Source organism: Notechis scutatus, chromosome 2, assembly GCF_049901735.1.
Source record: "Notechis scutatus isolate UNSWTSFEM ecotype Mainland chromosome 2, rNotScu1.2, whole genome shotgun sequence".
Taxonomy (NCBI): domain Eukaryota; kingdom Metazoa; phylum Chordata; class Lepidosauria; order Squamata; family Elapidae; genus Notechis; species Notechis scutatus.
In genome coordinates this window covers 176,129,946-176,155,148 of record NC_142010.1, presented here as the reverse complement: position 1 = coordinate 176,155,148, position 25,203 = coordinate 176,129,946, and the positions used below count along the sequence as shown (strand labels likewise).

At 41.0% G+C, this 25,203-nt stretch overlaps 1 protein-coding gene across 1 annotated transcript; it reads right to left on the bottom strand.

Annotated features, from left to right (window-relative positions):
• Nucleotides 1-8,904: 8,904 nt before the first annotated feature.
• Nucleotides 8,905-20,877, bottom strand: POFUT3 (protein O-fucosyltransferase 3). The gene is made up of 5 exons (XM_026673012.2): nucleotides 20,385-20,877; nucleotides 18,260-18,546; nucleotides 14,627-14,921; nucleotides 12,712-13,547; nucleotides 8,905-9,383 (listed from the first exon to the last, which is right to left on the bottom strand). Exons 2-5 carry the CDS (start codon nucleotides 18,338-18,340, stop codon nucleotides 9,159-9,161), a joined length of 1,437 nt encoding a protein of 478 aa, XP_026528797.1. The 5' UTR covers nucleotides 18,341-18,546; nucleotides 20,385-20,877; the 3' UTR covers nucleotides 8,905-9,158.
• Between the last annotated feature and the right edge of the window lie 4,326 nt (nucleotides 20,878-25,203).

Below are 25,203 nucleotides of genomic sequence, written 5' to 3'. Positions count from 1 at the left end.
TAAGGAACATTACTTTCATTTTAGTATTTATTATGAGACCTTTACTAAGTCTAATGTTTGCCAGTTTCTGAAAAATGTCAACGTTCAAGTACAGTAGGAAGCAATCAAATATCAGATCAGTAAAATCTTTGAATAGTGGGAAAGAATCCAGATGAAGATAGAGGAATTACTGTTTTAAAAAGGTATATGATTTGAAACTAACAACAAAATGTGATAAGAAATGGGAAGGACTACGTCATCAAAATATCTAGTGACAGAATGTCACTAGATATGGCTGATATTTGGTTGATTGGTTCATTGGCTTTTAACATTATCAGATTATATGCTGAATTCAAAGAGGCAAAAGAAATGCAGAAAATGCTGTTAACGTATCTCTTGTAATAGCATTGCTATACTCTTTATTTATCAAAGGCTGATCCAGAGAGGATCCAGAGGTTTCATTCTGTGTTGTGTGTGATGCTTCAAAAAACTTCATATAGGGCCAGGACATCTTGGGGTTCTTACAAAACATAGTATGGCCCTTATAAAAATCCCTTGTACATCACACACACAAAAAAATCCATAATGGAAAATATACAAACACAAACAGAGGATCTACTTCTCACAAAGTGCTTAGGAGGTGATGGTAATGATGCCACGCAAACTCTTAACCTACCCTTATTGCCTGCTTAATTATCCAAGAGGTCTTGTTAGAGATTAAACTAAAAGCTCCTAGTCAACTATTTCCCATTATTTTTGGAGGAGATGGTTCATTTTTCCCATTCTCAAAACTCAGAGTGTCTTAAGACCCAGAGAGGCTGTGCAAAAAAACAGGAACTCTAGTCAAGAGAAGGGGCAGAAGGGTGAGATGAATAAGGCCCTTCTAAGTTTATTTACAGCAGAGGTCTCCAAACTTGGCAACTTTAAGACTTGTGGACTTCAACTCCCACAATTCTGGGAGTTGAAATCAGCAAGACTTAAAGTTGCCAAATTTGGAGTCCCCTGATTTATAGCAATAACGACATGCATTGTGACACCAGGGGTCAATTTTTAAAAAAAAACATTCTCTCCAAAAGAGGGTGGGGAGAGATTTAAAAAGAATGAAAACAACAAATGGCTTCATTTGTAGCAAGTAGAAGATCACTCCTTACACCCAATGGGTCACATGACAGACATGGGAACCTAGGAAATTATACATATTTGTCCTGTATTTAAGACTTCCTGTTATGAATATTTGTTTGGAAAGTTAATTGCCTAGCATGAACTAATTATCAGTTTGGATTGAAACAAAGGCAGTGAATATACACTTTTTAAAATCAATTGTTCCAAATTTTATGTCATGAATTTAAGAGTGTTTGTTGGGAAAATCTGTTAAGAGTGTAGCATGTATTTAAAAAATGAAATGTATAAACTAGAATTAAATCTAGCTTTTCTTTCAAAAGTCCTTTTGAGTTTATGTAATTAGTCAGTGGTGTATCTGCTACAGTGGTGGGATTCAAATTTTTTTACTACCGGTTCTGTGGGCGTGTCTTGGTGGCCATGGCAGGGGAAGGATACTGTAAAATCTCCATTCCCTCCTCACCCCACTAACCTGCTTTCCAGCTCTGTTCTCCTGTTCAGGGCAACACAAGAAGACCCAGCCGATCAGCTGGGACACCGATCATCTGGGACTCAGGAGGCAGAGAATAGATGGGGACGGGGCCAGTCAGAGGTGGTATTGGCCGGTTCTCCGAACTATTCAAATTTTCGCTACCGGTTCTCCAGAACTGGTCAGAACCTCTGATCAAATATTTTGGTTTTAGGGGCTTATAGAGTTCCTTCTCTAGATGAAGTCATAGGGTTTGGAAGCAATACATTTTTAACAGTAAGAGTACCTATACTCTGATTAGCATACTAATCAGATTTATTATTGCACAATAGTTATTAGAATTTGCCAAAGGCAACTTTTGTTATAAAGATGGAAAATGAAATCCAGCATTTCTGGGGTGACCAAGAATTAATCCCCGCTTGTGTTCATAGATGCTTACCTAGCATTCTTTGAAATCTAAAAATTGGTTCGGTCAAATAGAATATTCCAGCTCTTTATTGTAATGTTCTTTGAACTTTAAATAGTTATCTATAATTGAGCTATCTATTTAAGCTCCAACAACACTCTTTAAACATGATTAATAATTTAGAAATTTCAGATTTATTTGTTTAATTATCATATACAGGTTGACCTCAACTTAGGACCACAATTAAGCCCAAAATTTATGTTGCTAAGTGAGAAATTTGTTAAGTGAGTTTTTCCCCATTTGTTCAGGGAATCACCACAGTAGTTCAATTAATAACACCATTGTTGAGTGAATCAGGATTCCCCATTGACGTTGGCTGTCAGAAGCTCACAAAAGTTGATCACATGACCCCGGGACACTGCAACCATCATAAATATTAATCAGTTGTCAAACACACTGTAAATCATGTGTGCAAGTCACATGACCATGGGGATAAAAGACTCCTTGGCAATCAATTGTTCTGAAGTATTATTTCCTTTTTAGCCTGTTTTCTCTGAAACAAACCAAACTTTTACTAACCATTTTTAAATTAGGATTACCTAAAATGCTCAGGATCAAAATCAAACCTTCATTCCAAAGAATTCCCAATATATCTTCTTGTTAAAGCTAGAAAAGAATGTTAACTAAAGTTAAAACCAAACACTTGCCAAGTTTTCTTTCTTTTTTTAAAATTTTAAAAGAAATCTTTATTAGCGATTAAAAAAGAAAAACACTATGTACAATACATCGAATACAACTTAACATTGTAGACAAAATCTATATATACAAATACATAATAAATAAACATATAAAACATATGCTTCTAATCAACTAAGATGGTGTGCTTTTTTCTTGGTAATGATTTTACTACTATTCATTTCTTATTTGGTAAACATTCTTAATTTAACTGCTCCATTCATCAAATGCATATCTTTTAAATTCCTGTTTTTTTTCTCTTTAATCCACTGATACCATTTATCCTACGCTGTAATATATCTTGAGTCTTCCTTATTCCTAAGTTTTTGTGTGAGTAGGTCCATTTCAGCACAGTCAAGTATTTTCTGAGTAAAAACTTGCCAAGTTTTCAAAGGATTAAAATTAATCATAAATTGATATATTTCATATTTATTGAACATCCCAATAAAAGAGGGCTTGTTTATATCAATGAAATAAATTTGAAGGAACTTCACATGATTTGAACTACCTTTTCGTCCAACGGTCTCCAACTTCTCTAGCTTTGCGGACCAGCGGGGGGGGGGGGGGAAGAGGGGATGGTTCCACGTGAATGATGGACACAGGCATGAGCAGCTCCATTTGCACAAGTGGCAGGCACACGCACCCACCGCTTGCGCAAATGTTGCTGTGTGTGCATGCTTGCCTAACCCGCTGTGTGTGCAACTGGAGCTGCGTGCGTGCTCAACCATCACTTCCACAGCTCAGTTCTGAACAGGCCACAGCCTTCGGGTTGGGGGACCCTGTTTTAGGCTGCCCATTGTTCATTTAATATTTCTATTTTGAATATGGTAATGAAAAGAGGGGCAGTGTGGTGGCTCAGCGGTTAAGACACTGGGTTTGTGGACTGGAAACAGCCTGCAGCCCAGGTTCGAGACCTGAGCACCATGCAATGGGCTGGGCTCCCCTCCTCGCCCCAACTCCTGCCAACTTAGCAGTTCAAAAGCATGCAAATGTGAGTAGATAAATAGGTACCACTCAGTGGTGGTATTCAAATATTATTGCCACTGGTTCGGTGGGTGTGGCTTGGTGGGCGCGCTTTGCGTGCACGCACACACCAAACGCACACTTTGCGCAGGCACAGAGGCATTTGTATAGGCGCAGAGGCATTCTAACTCACCACCTGCAAGCCTGCACGATGACACTATTCTGTGCCGCGCAAAGCAACTGCGCTTCAAATTCAGCGGATAAAGGTGAGTATGGGAGCCCGGGCAGGTGGGTAGGCCCAAGAGCAGAGCAGCAGTGAGAAGCGGTTCGGTCTCTGCTGCTCATCGCTGCTACCGGCTCACCAGAACTGGGCCGAACCGGTCGAATACCACCACTGGTACCACTGCCGTGGGAAGATAACAGCACTCCATGATGTCATGCTGGTCTTATGACTGCAAAAGTGTCTTCGGATAGTGCTGACTCAATGGCCTTGAATAGAGATGAGCACCAGCCCCTAGAGTTGGCAATGACTAGTGGAGTAAAATCCACAGGGACTCCTTTATTATTTTAAAGATATAAATGTAATATTAAACAATATCCTGAAACATTTGTATTTGCCAGTCTATTAGGATTTTGGCTACATCAGACTTTAGGTACAAGGAAAAGTAATGCATGGCTGGGAAAAATTACAGCACCTACTGTAAAATCGTGGACTTAAGACATGTGTTCACGTTTAGCCTTTCAACTAGCTCTTAATGGAAAAACTGATCAATATGATTCAAAGACATTGTCAGTCATAATTCAATTTGTTGCTAAAAAGGTGCTTCACTTTACAATGGAATTGTATTATACAGATACGTTGTGAGGTATTTCATTTTACTTTCCTTTTAGGGCGTGCAGATTTTTTCTTCTTTTGCTTCTTCTTTATCTTGTATTTTAATATATACAAATAATAACGACATTTGTTAAAAAGAGGGAGGGCAACAAATTGAAGAAGGCTGGTTTATGGCAAACTGAAGATACCTTCAAGTGTGTTTTTAGAAACTATTGGAAGCTACTTGCATGCATTTAAGCTTCGTACAATTGAAAGCTATATGTGTCTTTAATTTTAAAAAATGAAGCAATAGCTCGATTTTACTCAGTATTAGATACACTTGAGTATACTCATTTCAGTAATGAATTTCCTAACAGGAAGAAGTGCATGTAAGTGTACAATTTTTGACTCAGCTGCTGGGAATACACTTCATTAAACTCAGGGGGACGTCCTTTTGAGTTGATATGTATAGGAGTATAGTGAAAATCCAATCCGTTAAAGCCCTTTCTGTGCAATCTGGAATGGACCTTATTTCTAAATAGATTTCCAAATGACACCGTGTACTTATTAGGAGGCAGCTGTGTGTGTGTGTGTGTGTGTGTGTAAATCTGTTTAAAGATGGGCTGATAGGCCAATAAGCTTAAATACTGGTGAAATTTAACTTTGATTATATACCATCAAGTCAGTGGTGATTATTAGTGACTATAAGATCTATTTCTCCATTGTGTTTTATATCTTATGGTTATTTCAGATTTTCCAATGGGGTACCTATTATTATTGTAACTGAGTCAGAATTTAACTTTAAACAAACCAAGCATACTTAGAGAAACTCTTGTGGCATTTAGGATGGAATTTCTTGTATATAATTTCAGGTGTGTTGCTATATAGCACCCAACAGTGGCCAATTTTGGAGATCGTAGCAGAATCTCCATCGCAGAAATCAAGTCCTGTTTTCAGGGCTAACAGCAATCGCACATACCATTTCATAGTGCTTTATATCCCTCTCTAAGCATTTTACAGAGTCAGCCTGTTGCCCCAGACAATCTATATCCTCATTTTATCCACCTCGAAAGGATGGAAGGCTAAGTCAATGTTGAGCTGGTCAGGATCGAACTGCTGGCAATCGACAGAATTAGTCTGCAATACCACTGCGCCACCATGGCTAAGGGACAAATCCATCTTATTAACCAAAGACGTTAAAGAGAGAAAGTATTTTAGAACTAAGAAATCCAGCAGGTCACTTTAAGGATAGAAATGAACAATGTCACCTTCATCCTTGCTCTGTTGCCAAAGATGGAAGCTGCTGTGGTAAGACAGTAGGCTCTCTTTAAAATGAACAAGCAATTACTGAATGTCTTGTATTGGCAAGGAGACTCCTGAAATCCTGCATTGACTTGACTAGGAACAGATCTTGGTGAATTAAGTAAGATGGCATTGCCATACCTTGTAAATACAGTAGCATTGTAAAGGTGCTGGTGCTTGGAGAAAGTAATGGGGAGGTATTCCTAATGTTTTGGACTATGGCACTTCTTTTTGTGACATAGCTTCTAATGTTCCTGGTTTTGAAAGTGGGTAATGGGCAAACCAGGATATTTATTTTTATGTCAGCACATGAGTGCCAAATGCTAATGCATTTTACATCCATTTTCTATGTCAGGGAATCTCAAGCTGCCAAGTTTTAACTAAAACTGCTGATGCTGAAAAAGTTGGCAATGTAGAGAGATGCAGCAGAAATGCCCCCACCCCTATTCCTTCTCTGGGGGCTTTCCAATGAGAGTGACCACAGGTACTCTGCCTTTCCGTGCGAGTGAGGAGCTGCTTGTTCGTGGACAAAATGCACGGTCAGCAGGAATGCAATACACAGAAAGACACTTTAGAGCCGTAATGGTGAACTTATGGCATCCATGCCATGGGTGGCATGCAGAGCCATTTGTGTGGGGTATGTGAGCCCCAGCCAAACTTACCTGCACTGTGCATGCGCACACCTCCCAGATGATTTTCGGCCCATTTGAGGCCGTTTTCGCCCTCCCGGAGGTTTGAGGGAAACCTCTGCATCCTCAGGAGGCCGAAAAACGGGCCTTCCGGAAATACCAGAAGTGCCGAAACGGGCCCGTTTTCAGCCTCCTGAAGCTCCCATTGAGCCTCCGGGAGGACGAAAACGGCCTCCCCCAAGCTCCGGAGGCCCGCCAGAGGCTGAATGTGGGCACTTCCGGTATTTATGGAAGGCCTGTTTTTCGGCCTCCCGAGGTTGCAGAGGCTTCCCTCAAGCCTCCAGGAGGGCAAAAACGGCCTCAAATGAGCTGAAAATCAGCTGGGAGGCACGCACATGCACAGTGTAGGTAACGGGATGGGGCGGGCATGTTGCGACAAATGCACAGGGGGGTGGGGGCACATTGCATTGTGGATGCCGGCACGCGTGCGCTTTTGACACAGCACAACAAAAAGGTTTGCCATCACTGCTTTAGGGTATGGAAGCTTTTGATACTGTCAAAGCATTTGCTCCCAAGTATTCCCCATTCTCTGTATAATGGTGCCAGCACTTTAACAACTTACATCTACCTACAGCCCTGATGGCGAATCTATGGCACACATGCCACAGGTGGCACACAGAGCCATTTATGCCGGCACGTGAGCTGCGGGCAAACTTACCTCACTGCGCATGCGTGCGCCTCACAGCTGATTCTTCTGCAGCCTTTGCAAGCCAAATAATAGGCCCATTTTGTCACTTCCACCTATTATTTGGCCTGCAAAGGCTGCAGAAGCTATCCTCAAGCCTCTGGGGGGCCCCGAAAAAGGCGCCAAACCAGCTGAAAAATCAGCTCTGAGGTGCGGTACAGGAGCGTGGGGGGATTGCGCGCACATACGCAGGGGGCAGGGGGTGCGTGTATTGCCTTCTGGGTGCTGGCACACAAGTGCGAGCACAATTTTTGGCACAGGAGCCCCAAAAGGAAAGCCACCACTGACCTATAGTATGTATCATTAGCAGCTTTATTTCTAGCGAGGAGATTTTTTAAAATAAAAAAAACCTTTCAGAATTGAGTTAGTTAAAGTTTTCCTTGTGTGTGTGTGTGTGTGTGTATTTGGGTGTGTTAGATTCTGCCGCAGAGACTGCAGTATCTGCATGTCTGATAGTGGTGATAGGTCCAGCAGCCTAAGCTATGGATAGTTCAGGCATTTTGTTCCTTTACTGAGGCTATACATGATCTGATGCCCTGCAAATATATTAGATTTCACACATATTGTAATCTCCCGACACCATAAAAGCCGTGGAGATTGAAGAATGATAGAAATGGGGAGTAAGGAAAAACAAAGTTCCATCATATGACACTTGAGTGAGATATTCTAAGATTTCTTTGCTATGTACCTTTCTTTTGTTCTTGCCAGGGCTCTGTATAGGCAGTCCTCGAATTACGAGCACAACTGAGCCCAACATTTCTGTTGCTAAGTGAAACAGTTGTAAAACAATTGCTGTTATCCGAGTTTTGTCCCATTTTACAACCTTTCTTGCAGTGGTGGGATTCAACTTTTTTTACCGCTGGTTCTGTGGGCGTGGCTCTGTGGGTGCACGCCAAACATGCATTTGCCATGCGCGCAAAGGGTTTGATACTGACCTTCTGCAATCCTGCACTCTCCCCCGTGTCTTCAACAGCTGACACATGGCAATCCACCGTGCCGCACCAAGCAGCTGAGCTTTAAAAGCAGGAAATAAAGGTCAGTATAGAGCCAGGGTGGGTGGGAGGGCCCAGAAGCTGATTGTCGGAGCAAACCGATTCACTCACAGATGGTTCTTGGAGCTACTGATTCGGCCGAACTGGGCTGAACTGGTAGAATACCACCACTGCTTTCTTGCCACATTTCTTTAGTGAATCACTGTAGTTATTAAGTTAGTCACACGGTTGTTAAGTGAATGCAGCTTCCCCATTGACTTTGCTTGTCAGAAGGTTGCAAAAGGTGATCCCATGACCCCTTGGACACTGCAATCATCATACATATGAGTCAGTTGCCAAGCATCTGAATTTTGATCATGTGACCATGGAGATGCTGCAATGATCGTAACTGTGAAAAGTGGTCGTAAGTTACTTTTTTCAATGCTATTGTACCTTTGGACAATCACTAAATGGTCATAAGTCAAGGACTAGCTGTAGTCCTTCCTTCCACAGGTTTCTGGTAAGCATTTATTTCATGTAAAGTATTTCCTTGGGGATATCACATACACACACACACACAAAAATATATATATATACACATCACTGCCCATTCTTTTGAACAGCCCAGTTCATTACTTCAACTTCTTGTAAACATGCAAGAAACATAGAAAGCATGTTGGTTCCAAGTCAGAGCACTAGATTTGGTCTGACATCTTTTGCAAATGAGCTTGAATGTAAAATCTAACAGAAACAATCACAGGCGCACAAAGAGGGAAAGGAATGCATTTTATTACATTCTTGTGTTAATCTACACACGTTAAAAACATGTCTCAATATTAGCAGTAAAAATATATGTTACAAGATGACCAAATAGGTCATGATAAATAGTTACTAAATACACATTTTCATACATTCAGGGGTTTAAAAGTGCTTCCTACTTTATTCTGAACACTGGATTTTGTTACTAGCTTTTTCTGCTGGCAGTTCCCCCCCCAATCTTGAGGTGAATACTCCTTGTTTTTTAAACTAGTCTCTAAAAACCAGAGTCCAAAATTCCAGGGCTGTGAAATTCCTGTTCCTTTCTACCAGATGCTGCAGTGCACGAGCTTCTCTCTTAGATTGTTCAAAGCTTGATTTCCACACGTCCTGAAGAACAGATCTCTGCACACTGAGAGGAGAAAAGACAAATCCTTCAGGACTTGGGCAGCTCAGATGGTTTGCTTCTGCCTTCCATCTTCTTGGTGGCATTCCCTGATAAAAAAAAATTAAAAACACAATCTGTGTTTATTTGTGGTAAGGGTTTGAGAGGTGAAGGTTGATGTTCTCCCACTTCAAATACTTGGCCTTCTAGACCAGGAGTCTCCAACCTTGGCAACTTGTAGACTTCAACTCCCAGAGTTCCTCAGCCAGCTTTGTTGACTGAGGATCTTTGGGAATTGAAGTCCACAAGTCTTAAAGTTGCCAAGGTTGGAGACCCATGTTCTAGACCTATCATAATATAGAATTTAGCTTCGGTGTCTAATGGACAAATGAACTAACTGATAATACCTGACATTAGAATAACCAAGACGAGAAATAATGAATAACTAAGACAAGAAAACCAGCTTGATGTAGTGGTTAATGGACCCATTTCAGGGGAGGCCATTTTTGCTCTCCTGGAGACTCAAGGAAAACCTCCGGAGCCCGGGGAGGGCAAAACCCCCCCGTAGTGCAGGAGGCTACATACCCACCATGGCCACGTCCACCCAGCAACCAGGCAGAGAAACAGTTGCTAAAATTTTTACAGCTGACCCCTGCCCAGTTCCTGCCCACCTAGCAGTTTGAAAGCATGCAAATACAAGTAGGTTAATAAGGACCACTTCAATGGGAAGGTAACAGCTTTCTATGCACCTTTGGCATATAGCCATGTTGGCCACATGACCACGGATAACGTCTTCAGATAATGGTGGCTCCTTTGGCCAAGAAACAGAGATGAATATCGCGTCCCAGAATTGGCCATGACTGGACAGGGAAACTTTACCTTTAGGGGACCCAGCTTGTGTAATTGGACCTGCTAATTATCTAAGGGCTTGGTTTAAACAGGGGACATCATATCTTCAGAGGTTACATTTCACTGAATGTAGAAAAGAACAAAATGGGTAAAATCTATCTATACTTCACTGAAAGCGCAAATTATTGATAATGGAAATCTAGCAAATCCATGTGAAATACAAAAAGGAACAAGACAGGACTGCCCAAATATCCCCTCTTCTGTATATTTTTGTCCTTGAAATACTAGAGATATAAAACAAGACAAGAAGATTATGGAAGAAAATGACTTGGTGCTGGTTTTGAAAGATCCTTTAAAAGGAATTGAAATATTAATGAGTACATTAAAAGAATTTGATGCAATAGCAGGCTTTAAGATTAATAAACAGAAGATGAAGATATTAATAAAAATATGAAAATGCAGGATCAAACAGAATTGAGGAATAAAATGGATTTTAAGATCGAGAAGGTAAAATACTTGGATGTTACTATAACAAATATGAATTGTATGTTATTTCAAAGTAATTATATTAAGACACGGAATGAAGTTTTAAAAAGATATGTTAATATGGGAGAAAATACAACTGTTATTACTGGAAAGAATTTATGTGATTAAGATTAATTTCTTGGCTAGAATGTTATTTTTGTTTCAGGCAATACATATTTTGACAACTGATGCACCACTTAAATAATGGTAGAAATATGTATGTATGTATGTATGTATGTATGTATATGTTTTCTTAAGTTTTCGCGGGTACTTACATGTATGGTATTCATCTTTGTTCGGGTATTTTCCCACGTCATTATAGTTGTGCTTTTAAAGTTGTAGCAATATTTCAGCAGAATCTCATCTGCTATCATCAGGCTTCTGTATTGTGTTCGTCTGGAAGCCTGATGATGGCAGATGAGATTCTGCCGAAATATTGCTACAACTTTAAAAGCACAACTATAATGACGTGGGAAAATACCCGAACAAAGATGAATACCATACATGTAAGTACCTGCGAAAACTTTAGAAAACACACACACACAAACACACACACACACACACACACACACACACATATATATATGTAGGTCTAGGTATGTTTGGGTCTTTTCCCATGTAAGATTAAGAGTATCTTGGCGACGTTTCGGCGAGGTCCCACTCGCCATCCTCAGGCTGGTGCTTTCGGCTTTGTGCCAGTGCAAGCATATATATAATTAATTTATGTGGCAGGGAAAAATATATGAGTTAAATATAAGGTGTTATAAGAAAGAGGAGAAGTGGGTTTTTACCTGATTTGAAAGTATATTTTGCAGCTTGTTTAATTTGGATGAAAGAGTGGGTGTTACTGAGAAATAGAAGATTTTTGGAGTTAGAAGAACATGACTAGAAATTCAGATGGCATGGATGTGTATGATGTGATAAAACTAAGGTTAAAATAGATTTTAAAAATCATATTATTGAGAATATGGAATAGATATAAACTGCGGCTGTGCCCAAAAGCACTGCTGTGGCTTTCAGTACAAGAAGCATTTTATAGACGAAAAATGCTAAGTAAACACAAATGGCAAACTTATTGTGAGCTATTAGAATTTTATCAAGGAGAATATAAAATAAAATCAAGAGAAGATCTGATGGCAGTTGGATATATCTGTCAGTAGTTTTTTTAATATACAATCATTAGAAAGATTTAAAGTAGAAAAAGAATTTTTGGCTTTGGACAATCTAAATCTGAGCTTGAAACAGAACTGTGTACAAATGATGAATATTGCTAAAATTTACACTTTTATTGAAATTTGAAATAGAAGACCAAGTAAAAAAAAAAGCATGATTAAGTGGATTAAAATTGTTGGTTACAATATACAAATGGAACAATGGAAGAACACATAGCTGAAGCGACTAAAATGTATGTTATGTTATCAATTTAGAGAGAATGTTTATCAAATGATGTATTGTTGGCATATGCCACCAAAGGAATTGTCTAGAATGTATAAAGGTAACTTATATATAAATTAGAAATATGAACAAGAAAGGATATTTTATCCTTCAGATGTATGTCTGAGAAGATGGCAGAACAGAGAAAACAATGGACCTGAAAGTAAGATGAAGTTGCGGTGGCACAGTGGTTAGATTGCAGTACTGCAGGCTACTCCTGCTGACTGCTGGCTACCTGCAATTTGGCAGATCAAATCTCACCAGGCTCAAGGTTGACTCAGCCTTCCATCCTTCCGAGAATCCAATGAGGATCCAAATTGTTGGGAGCAATATGCTGACTCTGTAAATCGCTTAAAGAGGGCTGTAAAAGCATTGTGAAACGGTATATACAGTAAGTCTAAGTGCTATTGCTATAGTGTTATTTAAATCAATGTGCTCTAACTACTTTCTACATTTATGGACCACAGAACGACTCATGGACCTCTCCCAAAGCCACATCTTCTTTCTGTAGGAACTCTGTAATTCTGCAGAATTTGTTTGCCTCTGCTACACCGATTCTGCTTGAGGATCAAAAGACAGCAGTTGACTTAATGACAATAGGTCCCTATGGAGAGACGTATTTATACTTACCTTTGCTTGTCTCTTGATATTTTCCCATACCCTGGTGCACACCATGCACTCAAAGGCATCTATGTAGTTGTCTTTCATGATATCCTGCACTCCCCATGTGCGTTCTTTGATGACAGCAAGCAGTTGCCTGTTGGAAATGTCACCTTTCAACTTCCATTCAAGGTAGGCCGCATATTCCTTGTCATCCGCATCCAAACCTTTGATATACTGAGCCAAGTCCTTCGGGTGTGGAAAATCTGTGACGAGAATGGCACTCTTGTTGCTTGGAAGCCAGTCTTGAATAGTGGGAGCGCCATAATAAACAGGCACGACTCCCAGCTTTAGTGGCCTCCAGAGTTTTTCAGTGATATAATCGCCACAGACGGAATTCTCAAAAGCCAGGACGAATTTATACTGAGCGAGTATGTTGTAAAAACTATCGCTGTCCATGGAGGATGGATTTCGGAGATGGTCTGGAAGGTCTCTATTATGCAAACAAGCCCCGTAGGAATCAATTTCGATGTGTGCCATCAGCTCCTTTACGTAGCTGTCTCTGTCAGAGGGAGGGTCACAATCAGATTGTACATAGACCAGTGGCGCAAGTCTCTTCCTCAAGCTGTTCTTTTTTTGCAGAGAAACTGTGTACCTCAGGGACCTCAAGGCCTCAATACTTTCAAGGTACTGGGTGGTAAGCGGAAGGTGTGAGTGGCGGCTGAAAGTGGCTGTGTGGTTGAACAAAGTGATGGCAGGAGGCTGGAAAAGCTTGTAGTTGTTTTTGGGGGACTCCTCGTGAAAAAGAGCCCAGTCATGGTAGCCTGCACGGGGCAGAGGTAAGCTGTGTATGCTGAAATCCGTACCTAGAGGTTGAAAAATATAACATATTCCTTTTAATTACATTCAATGGACTTGGTTGCACTGTTTTCAATAATATAAACAGTCATTATTTCAAAGCAATGTGGTCATCGCCAATAATGCAGACATTCTCCAATTGTAAGATTCATACTAATACAGTATACTAATACAGTACCAAGTGGTACCTTGGTACTCTTTGTTAATTGGCTCCGGGAAGTGCAATTAGTTTCAAAAATGACAAGTACCAAACAAATTTTCCTATAAGGAATAATGTAGTGAATCACAAGGCAGCCAACATTGACAAGTTCTAGCTTGTGAGTCGAGTACCAAACAAGGAGTACAGGGGCAAATTTGATGAGTTTCAAAGCAGCTGAGTACCAAGGTACCCTTGTTTTAGAAAATCGGACATTGCATCAGAATGTCAGATTTGAAGTAGAACAAAAATCCACTTTTTTGGAAAAAGAAAAAACTAAGAGGAGGAAATCTGGAAATAACCCAGTCAGAACTTAGCTTGTTTAGCGGTCATGAAATGATGATTATTCAGAGAGGAAGTATTTGTATGAGTAGTCCTTGATTTTCAATTAGTTGCTTAATGACCACTTGAAATTAAGATGGGCCCAGGAACTGGTAATGTACAAACCATAAAGCACTTCTGGCCATTGTAAAATGTCATCCACCCTCCCAAGAACATCTATTTTGGGCATTTGGCAGCTGGCTTGCATTTATGACCGGTTGTAGTGTCCCATGATTTATGTTTCATGCCAGTTTCTGGCATTTTTAAATTAATTTCTGGCAAAAAATACCCACTCAGAAGAATGGTTTTGCACTTAGAACCACATGCAAAAAATGTCATAAACTCAGATTTACCCACATTGGTCCTTCCTCTTATCACCACAATGACTTATGACCAGAAATCCTGTCCTAATTATAATCATGTCAAGGGATACCTGTAATATAAACCACCATATTCCCAGTTGGGTCCACTTTTTTTCTGCATATCCAAATTAATATGTTAAGCTACACAAGAAAAGGGGGAGGAAGAGATTACTCAATCACCTTTCCAAACTTTTAGCCAGTCCCTTACCGTAAAACAGAAAGGCTTTAGTCAAAGGATTGTGTTGGTAAGTCCTGTTGATGGTAAAGAAGCAAACATCCTCACCACACTGAGCCTGCCGTCCAGATTCTCCTGTGAGTGGAGACCACCAGAGCAAGACAGGATATGTGCCTCTGTGCAACTTTTTCCCTGCACTGTGGTCAAGTTTTGGCCTTTTGAAAAACAGAGGAGGGTATTTCTGGAACTCATCTTCTCTGAAAGCATTCTTTTGGGAAACTGAGTTTTTTGAGGTCAACTGTTTAGACCTGCCCAGTTCCACAACCACCTTTTGAAAGCAAAGAAAAATTAAGAATTATCAAAGGCTTAAGAAATAAGGCATGACATCTCTTTAAGAGGGTATGGACTGATACTGGTTTTAAATGGGCTTAAACTTTCTAACAAAAGCTAATTTGGTGGAGTGATTTAAAGCAGGGGTCCCCAACCACCGGGCCCCAGACCGGTACCGGTCCGTGGAACATTTTCTACCGGGCCACCGGTTTGCTGGGCGCCGCCATCTTGTTTTGATGAGAAAGTGCTTCCAGTGAGCTTTTCCGGTTGGAAAGCGGTGTTTGGGTCCTGAAGGAATCCTCGCGCCTTAGTTTCATCAAAGGGGGTGGTGGCTTCGAACAAAACTAAGGCGCAAGGATTCTTTCAGCACCCAAGGCAAGGCGAGCCGAGCGACCGTCCTGAAGCCGTCCCGAAGCCCATCAACAAAGGTACAAAGGAGGAGTTGAAGGTGGCGGGGAGAAGCGGGGGACGGCTGGCCGGCCAGTCGCTCGGCTTGCCTTGCCATGTGTGCTGATGTTGGTACCGGGCCGCGGATCATTTTGTGATGCCGGTACTGGGCCGTGGCACAAAAAAGGTTGGGGGCCACTGATTTAAGGTACTAGGCTAGAAACTGGGAAACTGTGAATTCTGGTTCTGCCTTAGGTACAAGGTAATCTTGGGCCAGTCCACCTATCTCTCAGCCCTAGAAAGCAGACAATGGCAAACCACTTCTGAAATTTTACCAACAAGACTGCAGGGACCAGGCCAGGAAGTCACAGAGAGTTATCATTAACTCAGAAGGTGCAACCCGCTCCTCCAATATACGTACACACTCTTCTGACATGTACTTAGCAAGGCTATGATAAGCATATTATTTCTGGATGGTTAACTTACTCTGTTCATATATTAGTCATATCAGGCTATTGCTCACTAGCCTGTAAAGCTCCATTCCTCATGGTTTTGAGAAAATCTTTACAATATAATTTTATTTAATCAGGCTTTCTATCGAACTCTACCAAAAATTTTGCTGGCATTCATACTGGGAGAGGGTTGATTTTATTTATTACTGCTGAGGTTTTGCTTATTCTTTTGTCCCAGTTATAATTTTAAGTCTTTTGAGCGGGGCAAGCTATAAAAACCATAAAATAAACAACCAAGCAACCAAACTTAAGAGAAAAGAGTTTTATTCAAAAACATCTAAGATGCTTGTATCCTTCTAGTGTTTAGGAATTTTCCTTGTCTGTATACCATGACCTATCCCAGTGATGGCTAACCTTTTTTGGCTCCCGTGCTGAAAATTGTGCTCGCGCTCACATGCCAGCCCCCAGAAGGCAATGCACGCGCCCTCAACGCCCTGTGTATGCATGCACAACCCCCCCGCATGTGCTGTGCCATGCGTCTCTGCGCATGCTCGCGTGACCCCCCGCACCCCCTGCATATGTGCATGCATCTCCTGCACACACCTCGCCACCCGCGCATGCATGCCAGATACCCGACAATCAGCTGGAGGGCAGGCAGCGGGCGCGCATACACAGTGGGGCTCTTCTGGACGACCTCTCGCGTGCCGGCAGAAAAGGCTCTATGTGCCTCTTCCAGCACGTGTGCTATAGGTTCGCCATCACGGACCTGTCCTGTTCTCCAGATTCCCCATCCTTGGTGTAACATTTCTAGAGGACTGAAGGTACTAACGCAGACGCTAGGAAGTCTGCTATCCCCATCTCATCTGGATTCAAGCCCACAAACAGCAGAAATTTAATTTCATTATACCACTTCACATTAAAAAAAACATGTACAGTTTTCCACAGGACCCATTAGGACAGGGGTCCCCAACCCCGGTCTGTGGCATGCCAGGAACTGGTCTGTGCAAAGAAGCAAAGCCCCATCCACAGGATGGACGGATGCAACATATGAAACCACACCCCTTCTGGTCCACCAAAAAAAAAAAAAAAAACCCGCTCTCCACAGAACCGTTCCCTGGTGCCCAAAAGGTTGGGAGCTGCTGAATGAGGAGGAATTCTGACCCGTGACAGAGTTAACTTTGATCTGGCTTCTCCTTTTTTTAATTGCATCCACTTACAGCTTTGCCAGAGGAACCAAGCTGTGACATTATACGTCAGAACAGTGGTTCTCAACCTTCCTAATGCCACGACCCTTTAATACAGTTCCTCATGTTGTGGTGACCCAACCATAAAATTATGGCTCAGTTCCTAAGACCATTGAAAATAGGTGTTTTCCGGTGGTCTTAGGCGACCCCTGGTAAAGGGGTCGTGACCCACAGGTTGAGAACCACTGCATTAGAATAACTCATGATAGCAGCACCAGAATAATGAGAATGAGGATGTTTTTTTTAACTCAAGGAAAATGATTTGCCCTGTATTTTTTTTTCTACTGTTTGCTCTGCAAACAGTGTTTTATAGTTTTTATAGCTTGCCCCGCTCAACAGGTATTCTTCAACTTACGACCATAATTGAGCCCAACATTTCTGTGGCTAAGCGAGGCAGCTGTTAAGCGAATTTTGCACTGTTTTACGACCCTTCTTGCCACCGTTGTTAGGCAGATCGTTGCAGTTGTTAAGTTAGTAACACGGTTGTTAAGTGAATCTGGCTTCCCCATTGACTTTGTTTGTCAGAAGGTTGAACCCCGGGACAGTGCAACTGTCATAAGTGTGAAAAACAGTCATAAATGGTTACAAATCAAAGAGCACCTGCATTATCTATTGGTGAAAACCCAGCAGTAGAAAAGAGCAGAGATTTGGAAGCATTGAGCACATAATTAAACCCCTACTACCAGGCTGAACTCCAAAGTTGATATAGCAGTGTCCCCATTCTCTCTCCTAAAAATTTACATTACATAGCTATTCCTTTCTCTCGTTGGGGTATTTCTGAACATATTCCTGGGGTGGGCTTCGGGGGGTTCACAGGGCTTCAGGAGAGCCCCTAACTAAGATTCTGTGCAGTTCGGAGAACCCTCAAATCCCACTCCTGTCTGGCTCCGCCCACCCTGCCCCTCCCCTCCTAGGAGTCCCCATGTGGCCCGTTTTGGATTCAGGTAAGTGCAGGGCACACGTGGAGGCTTGGGGAGGGTGAAAAACGGCCTTCTGGAAGTTTGGGAAGGCTGGAAATGAGTCCGTTTCCAGCTTCCAGAGCCTGGGGAGGCTATTTTCACCCTCCCAGAGGCTCAAGGAAAGCTTCCAGAGCCCCGGGAGGGCAAAAATGCCCCCCCGCCATGGTGCAGGAGGCCAATTAGGCCACACCCACCACGGCCATGCCCACTCAGCAACTGGGCAGAGAACCTGTTGCTAAAATTTTTGAAGCCCACCCCTGCATATTCCCATCCCATTCCAAGTATCTTTGGTACCTGGAAAGTGGTCAGGAGAAAAAAGAAAGCCATAAAGCAGAAGCAAGATGCCCAAAATCTTTTCTTCTTAATTCTTTTCATGCCTTACGATCAGGCACACAATGTGTTTGGGGCCTCAGGAATCTTTAACATGCCCAATAAGTGGTCCACCTGTGTTTTCCCTAGAAATCCTTGTTCTTCTCCATTGTCATCACTGGCGGGAGAAGAAGTGCCATCAAACCTGAGTCCATCCTTGATCCTGTATTACTGTAGTTTCCTCAGTCAAGGATTCCTTAAAATGAATGCACCTGACAAATGAAAAGATACAGTTCAGAAGCACATTCTTCTTGGCATATGTGCTAGGAAGCAGTTCCCAGTCTTCCTGATGTATGTGGCTGATCACACCCCTATCAAAAACTTTTGAGGCCCACATAAACCAAGAGTTAGCAACACTGAGTGTGTGGATACTACAGCACACGTGTCCCTCTCCAGACAGAATCCACTGGACCCCAATATTAAATACAAATTATTTATTTTAAGGCCCACAACTTTTGAGACTGCCAAATTTCTAGAATATTAGGAGGACAAGCCTGTGAGATTGCAATAATTTAAAATTTAATTTAATTTGAAGGAATTTACCAGTACAATACTATTGGGCTGCCAATTGAGAAAAACTGTTCTACATTATATTTCCATTCATCTCTAACAAAGATGTTATGGATTTTGCTGGCTCTATATGATTGGAGTTTTGATTCAACATATATAGGCAGTCCTACAATTGAGCCTAACATTTCTGTTTTAAGCGAAATAACGTTGTTAGGTGAGTTTTGCCCCATTTGAGGACTTTTCTTGCCACATTTGATAAGTGAATCACTGAAGTTGTTAAGTTTGTGCCATGGTTGTTAAGTTAATCTAGCTCCCCCATTGCCTTGATTTGTCATAAAGTGATCACATGACCCAAGGACACTGCAACCATCATAAATATGAGCCAGTTGTCAAGCAACTGAATTTGGATCACGTGACCATGGGGATGCTGCAACAGCTATGTGAAAACTGGTCATAAATCACTTTTTTTCAGTGTCATTGTGACTTTGAACAGTCACTAAATGAAATGGTTGTAAGTCAAGGACTATCTGTAGTAGGAGACCTTGGAAACAGCAACACAGTGAATAAGGTCACATTATACCAAAAGGAAACTGGATACTCCTACATTTAATGAACATATAAAATAGGATAGAATAAGATTTCACACATGGAATATAGCTAAGAAATTTTGTCTTTCTGCAGAAAATAATTATTGTAAATCTTTGAGGTGGTGAACAGAAGCAATATGCTTTGTTCTATAGAAACAATAATGCTACATAATAAACATATGCAAGTTCACATTCATTTGCATTACAAAATTTGTATAATTGTAGGAACTGATCTGAGGCATCTATAATTTGCTTTTTTAAAGCAAAGAACACACATGAAATTTCTATGGCCTAATGGAAGTGAAACAAGACAATTATCGAATCTCTCTCCCAGAAGTGTTAAAGGGTAATATTAGCACTACCCTTTTATCAAGGTTTGTAAGGTTTTTCCTTGAAAGGTGAAGGAAGGATTGGTCTGAATAGAAAACAGAAACAACTTCCAGAAACAACTTTGCCTTTCTAAAAAAAAAAAAAAAAAAGCCGCCTCTGCTTCTGTCTTTCAATAATACTGAAAAAGCATTAAAACAAAAGCTTAGAACAGACAGACGTTTTAAAGTGCATGCTATTGTAAAAGTTTTTACTATATAGGGAGATAAACAAGAGTTTAGAAATTAAAAGAAAGGGGGAAATCATTGAAGCCGCTTGTGCTAAAATAGGCCCCAAGTTTTTCCTTTCTCCCTTATGTGAGAGGCGGAGCTGCAACGTTAAATTGGTATTTTTCGTTTGGAAGAGTTAACGTTACATTTTTCCTCTTTTGTTTGCAATCTTTTGGCTCGTTTGTTTGTTCCTTTCCAACTGTAAACGCCTCATCGCGTCGCAGAACTGTAGACCAAAAGTAAACCGAATAAGGACAGCCTCTCTTTTTTAAGATCTACAGGCGCCTTTTCCTGCCGTGCAAAACCAACAGGAAAACTATCGCAATGCTTTCCCATATAGGAAATAAAAACACTCACCCAAGTCTCCGTTCTTCTTCCCGGTTGTTGCGAGGTGCTTTTTTTTTAACTTTCAATTTGTACCTCTGCTTCCTTTAGGTTGACCGTAAAGCCTGCAGCGGATCGCGGCTCTCCTCTCCCAACAACCTCCCTACGGAGGATCATCTGGGTCTGGGAGAAGCAGATCCCGGGGATCCACCTTCCAGAGTTCCCCGAATCCCACTTTGCAAAACAGGACGTTCCCGGGTTCGTGTGAAGGAAAGTTGGTCTGATGAAGCTCATCGTGGCATCGTTTCAATGGAGACACCCACCGAAAAAGGATCTCCGTCAAAATGGGGGAGGGGGGGGAGGGAAGAGCTCGGGATAAAAAATTCGGCAGCTAATTTATCCGGTTTCTAGAGGAAGGTTTCACGTTTCTCGTTTTGGGAGCGCATTTTGAAAAAAAACCAAAATAGTCATCGCGGTTTCCATAGCTGTTTGCAGAGCGCTTGCCAACTCGCTTTAGCATAATGCAGCAGTCTGAGAGCTGCGTCAGACACAGCCTGAAAGTCGTCCAAAAAAAAAAAAAAGGAAGCTTAAGGCGAATTATTTGTGTAGATCACGTTATAAAAGGTTGTTTTTTCTATTAGAAATAATTGCCTGTCGCTGGTGATAACTTACTTAGAGCTACTGTGTCTGACTGCAAAACTCCTTATGACCCCAAGATGTCAGCAGAAATGATACATCCTACTCTCAGCTGGTTGCTGCCATTTACTGGTCAGATCAGACATAAAGAATAAGAATAAGAACCCCTCCATTACATTTCACCCAATATTTCGGAGGTGAAGACAGGAATGTTGTTAATCATGAAGTTGTGTCTGACCCATCACGACCCCATGGACAACATTCCTCCAGGCCTTCCTGTACTCTACCATAACCTGGAGTCTATTTAAGCTCACTCTGACTGCTTCAGTGATTCCATCCAACCATCTCTGCCATCCGCTTCGTCTTTTGCCCTCAATTGTTCCCAGCATTAGGCTCTTCTCCAGTGAGTCCTTCCTTCTCATTAGGTGGCCAGAGTATTTGAGTTTTATCTTCAGGATCTGCCCTTCTAAAGAGCAGCCAGGGTTGATGTCCTCTAGGACTGACCGGTTTGATCGCTTTGCTGTCCAAGGGACTCGCAGGAGTCTTCTCCAGCACCATAGTTCAAAAGCCTCAATTCTTTGGCGCTCAACCTTCCTTATGGTCCAACTTTCACAACCATAAATTGCAACTGGGAAAACCATAGCCTTGACTATATACACTTTTGTTGGCAGGGTGATGTCTCTGCTTTTTAGTATGCTGTCTAGATTTGCCATAGCTTTCCACCCCAGGAGCAAGCATCCTTTAATTTCTTGGCTGCAGTCCCCATCTGTGGAGATCTTGGAGCCCAGGAAAATAAAATCTGTCACTACCTCCATTTCTTCCCCATTTCTTTGCCAGGAATTAAGAGGGCCAGATGCCATAATCTTAGTTTTCTTAATGTTGAGTTTCAAGTCAACTTTTGCACTCTCCTCCTTCACATAACATTAATTCTCTTCCATGTTTTGCTTTATAGTCTCCCCTTTTAGCTACAATTGTAGACCAGTGTGGAGAAACTTGTAGGAGGATTAAAGCCCGTGGTGCATAGAAGTCAAGAGGGAGAGGAAAGCCAAGTTGTAGTCCATATTCAGCCACTCTCTCTGTCTGCCTACCCTACTACATAGGGTTGTGGTTATGGACAAAGTAGGAGCCATGAGGGGGCGCCACCTTGATCTCCCAAACCAAATAATGGATTACACATCTAACAAACTAATTACATAAAGTTGATTTCCTAGATAGGCAAAAATCAACCTGGCAATTAGATAAAATTCTCACTGGCAGGAATTTCAATGGAAGAGGTCTATATCTTCACCTTGCTAAGGCACCCTTAGGCTTGTTTTGTCATATTTGCCTGCTATCCCACATCAAAAATGGTGGTCAACCATACTGAAGGGGACTCTAGAACTAAAGTAAGAGAGGTTTGGCGGTTACTTATGGCCCTGAAACCAGGTTGCTCAACTCTGATCTTTGTTTTTTAAAATCATATATTTATTTCCTCTTTATTAACTTTTCTTCTATTAAAGCCCAAGCCAAAAGTTATTCCTTGAATTAATTGATAATATGCTCAGAATGTTTCTCAGAATTTCTCTGAGAAATGATAATTTAGTATCTCTTTGGCCTCATTCAGCCACAATACTTCTCTTATATTAATAATACTTTTAAAACTGTTTTATATCTGATAAAAGATGTTGCTCTTTAATGAATCACCATTTACAACAGCATATTTATTGTGACTTCAGGCAGCCTATTTTTTAAATTTCAGAAATCTGTTGTTAAGCTTGCATTAGCCTGAAGCATATCTCCTAAATTATTTTGAAGCGTGCACAACTTTATCTTATAGAGCAGGGGTCCCCAACCACCGATCCGCGGACCGGTCCGGGCCGCGGAACTCCTACCGGGCACTGGCTTGCTGGCGCGCCATCTTTTTCATGAAAAAGTGCTTCCAGTGAGCTTTTCCGGGTAGAAAGCTCACCGGAAGCACGTTTTCATCAAAAAGATGGCGGCGCTAGCGCTCGTAGCTTTTCCGGGTGAAAGCCATTTCTACCCGAAAAGCTCACGAGCGCTGGTGACCGCCGTTTTTTGATGAAAACGTGCTTCCGTGAGGTCACCGAAGCACTTTTTCATCAAAAGATGGCGGCGCCAGCTGATGCTCGGCACTGGTCGCGGCGCCAGCTGATGCCGGTGCACTGGTCGCGGCGCCAGCTGATGCCGGTACCGGGCGCGGCATCAAAAAGGTTGGGGATCACTGTTATAGAGTACTGTATAAGTCTTTTTTAATGATAGAACCATAAGTTGAGTGGCATATAAATTCAATAAATAAATATATAAAAGTTTATTTTCAGCTTTTGTTCATGAAAAATTGCATTGTTTATTTTGTAAAACTGTGGATATGACACAGGAAAAAGCAAAAAAAGGATGAAACTGGTACATAACAATTTCAATTCATATATTAGTTACAACATGAAACTAAGCTAAAACCATACTGGACTGCATGAGTCATTAAGAAAATGAGCTTGAAAAATGTTATAAATTCAACCTGAATAAAAGTGCAGTCTGCATGTACTGTATATGCTAAATGTGAAATTATATGTGATTGTTAGCTTTGAGTAGAGGAGATAGCTTGATCAGATGTGTTTTTGTAGCTGCTGTCTAGTTTTAAACAATGAAAAGACACTTCGATATGGTGGACTAAGTGGTGCTCTTTGACACGGTACACTTAGAATAAAAATAGATGAATAAATGAATGCTTTGTGATATTTCTTTCATTTTACGTGGACAGGAGAAATAAAATTCTGCTAGGGTTCTACTCTATTAATGTGGCCAATTATACTTGCTTTGCTTGTATTAAGTTTGCTTGTTTTTTTAAATTAAGGCTTTAATGTTTTTCTGCGTTCATGTATTATTTTTATTCTAAGATGTCCAAGCAATCCCTTTTAGAGCAATATGATATATGAAACTTTTATAAATTAAAATGAACTGGAATTAAGCATTTTCATATCCTGCCTGTAAGTCAGAGACAAATATGTAAATCAATGACAATGAAAATAAGTGGAGCTCAAAAGAATAATGTCCTCAGCAGAAATATAGAACTCGTCATTTCAACCCTTACAAACATGATAATGATATCCATTCAGTCGTATCTGACTCTTGGTGATTTCATGGGCCACGTCTCTCCACATCTTCCTCTCTTGCACTGCTTCTTTGTTTTTCTGTGCTGTGGTTGGTGCCAGCTCTCATGGTATCCAGCCATCATGTTCTTTGGCAGCTTAGTTTCCTTTTACCGCTAGCTCTTCCCAACATAATTGCTTTTTCCACTGAATTTCCCTGCATGACACAGCCAAATAAGTGAGACACCATTTTGGGATCCCCCCCACCCCACCTTTTCTAGTAATATACTTTCATGTTCTTTCTTTTTCTCTCTGGGCCTTTTACAAGTAATGTAAATATGAGCCAATCTTATGTTAGTACTGATGTTAAGGATTACAGGATTACTACAGTAATGTGTAGGAAACATTTTGTAAATTCTAAAGTGCTACAGAACTGCAAGATGGTATTCTAACAGTTGACATTACAAAATATATATATAACCCTTTATGCTTTTAAAAGGAAGGTGCTAACAGAAATTTCTTTTCCAACTGTTCTGGCATGCCTCAACCCTAGAAGAAATTCATTGTGAACGCTTTTATTAATACAATTCTCTTCTTCCATCCAGCATTGTCTTGTTTCTACTGGCTCTGGACTACCAATTTCATTTTACTGAGGGGACTGATACCCTCCTCTCCTGTGAGATTACTGCCTAGTCAAACAAACATTCTACTAGGCATGGCCCTACTACATACCTATCCAGATTATACACTATCATGTTCTTGGATTAAATAGGGTATGTAAAGACTAAGAAACAATCTGGGTTTTGTTCTGTTGTTTCTTTAATTAGCTAATTAAAAGGTTACAAATTTGTGTATCTAAGGTTTGATATGTAATTATAGATGTAAGCACCCAATTATCCTCCTCCACTATCTTTCATATCTGAGCCCTTTTCTTTGTTCTTTACTCCATTTCTCCATACAGAAGATGACCTTCTGTTTTCTGAATTTCCCCATGTGTCCTGGTATCTTGCATTAACTCAGTGTTTAGTTACTGTCTACTTTAGTGACCTGTATCAACTCAGCTGCAAAACATACACTGAAATAAAGGAAAGAAAGAAAGGTTATGCTTTTTAAAAGTTAACACTGCAGCAAAG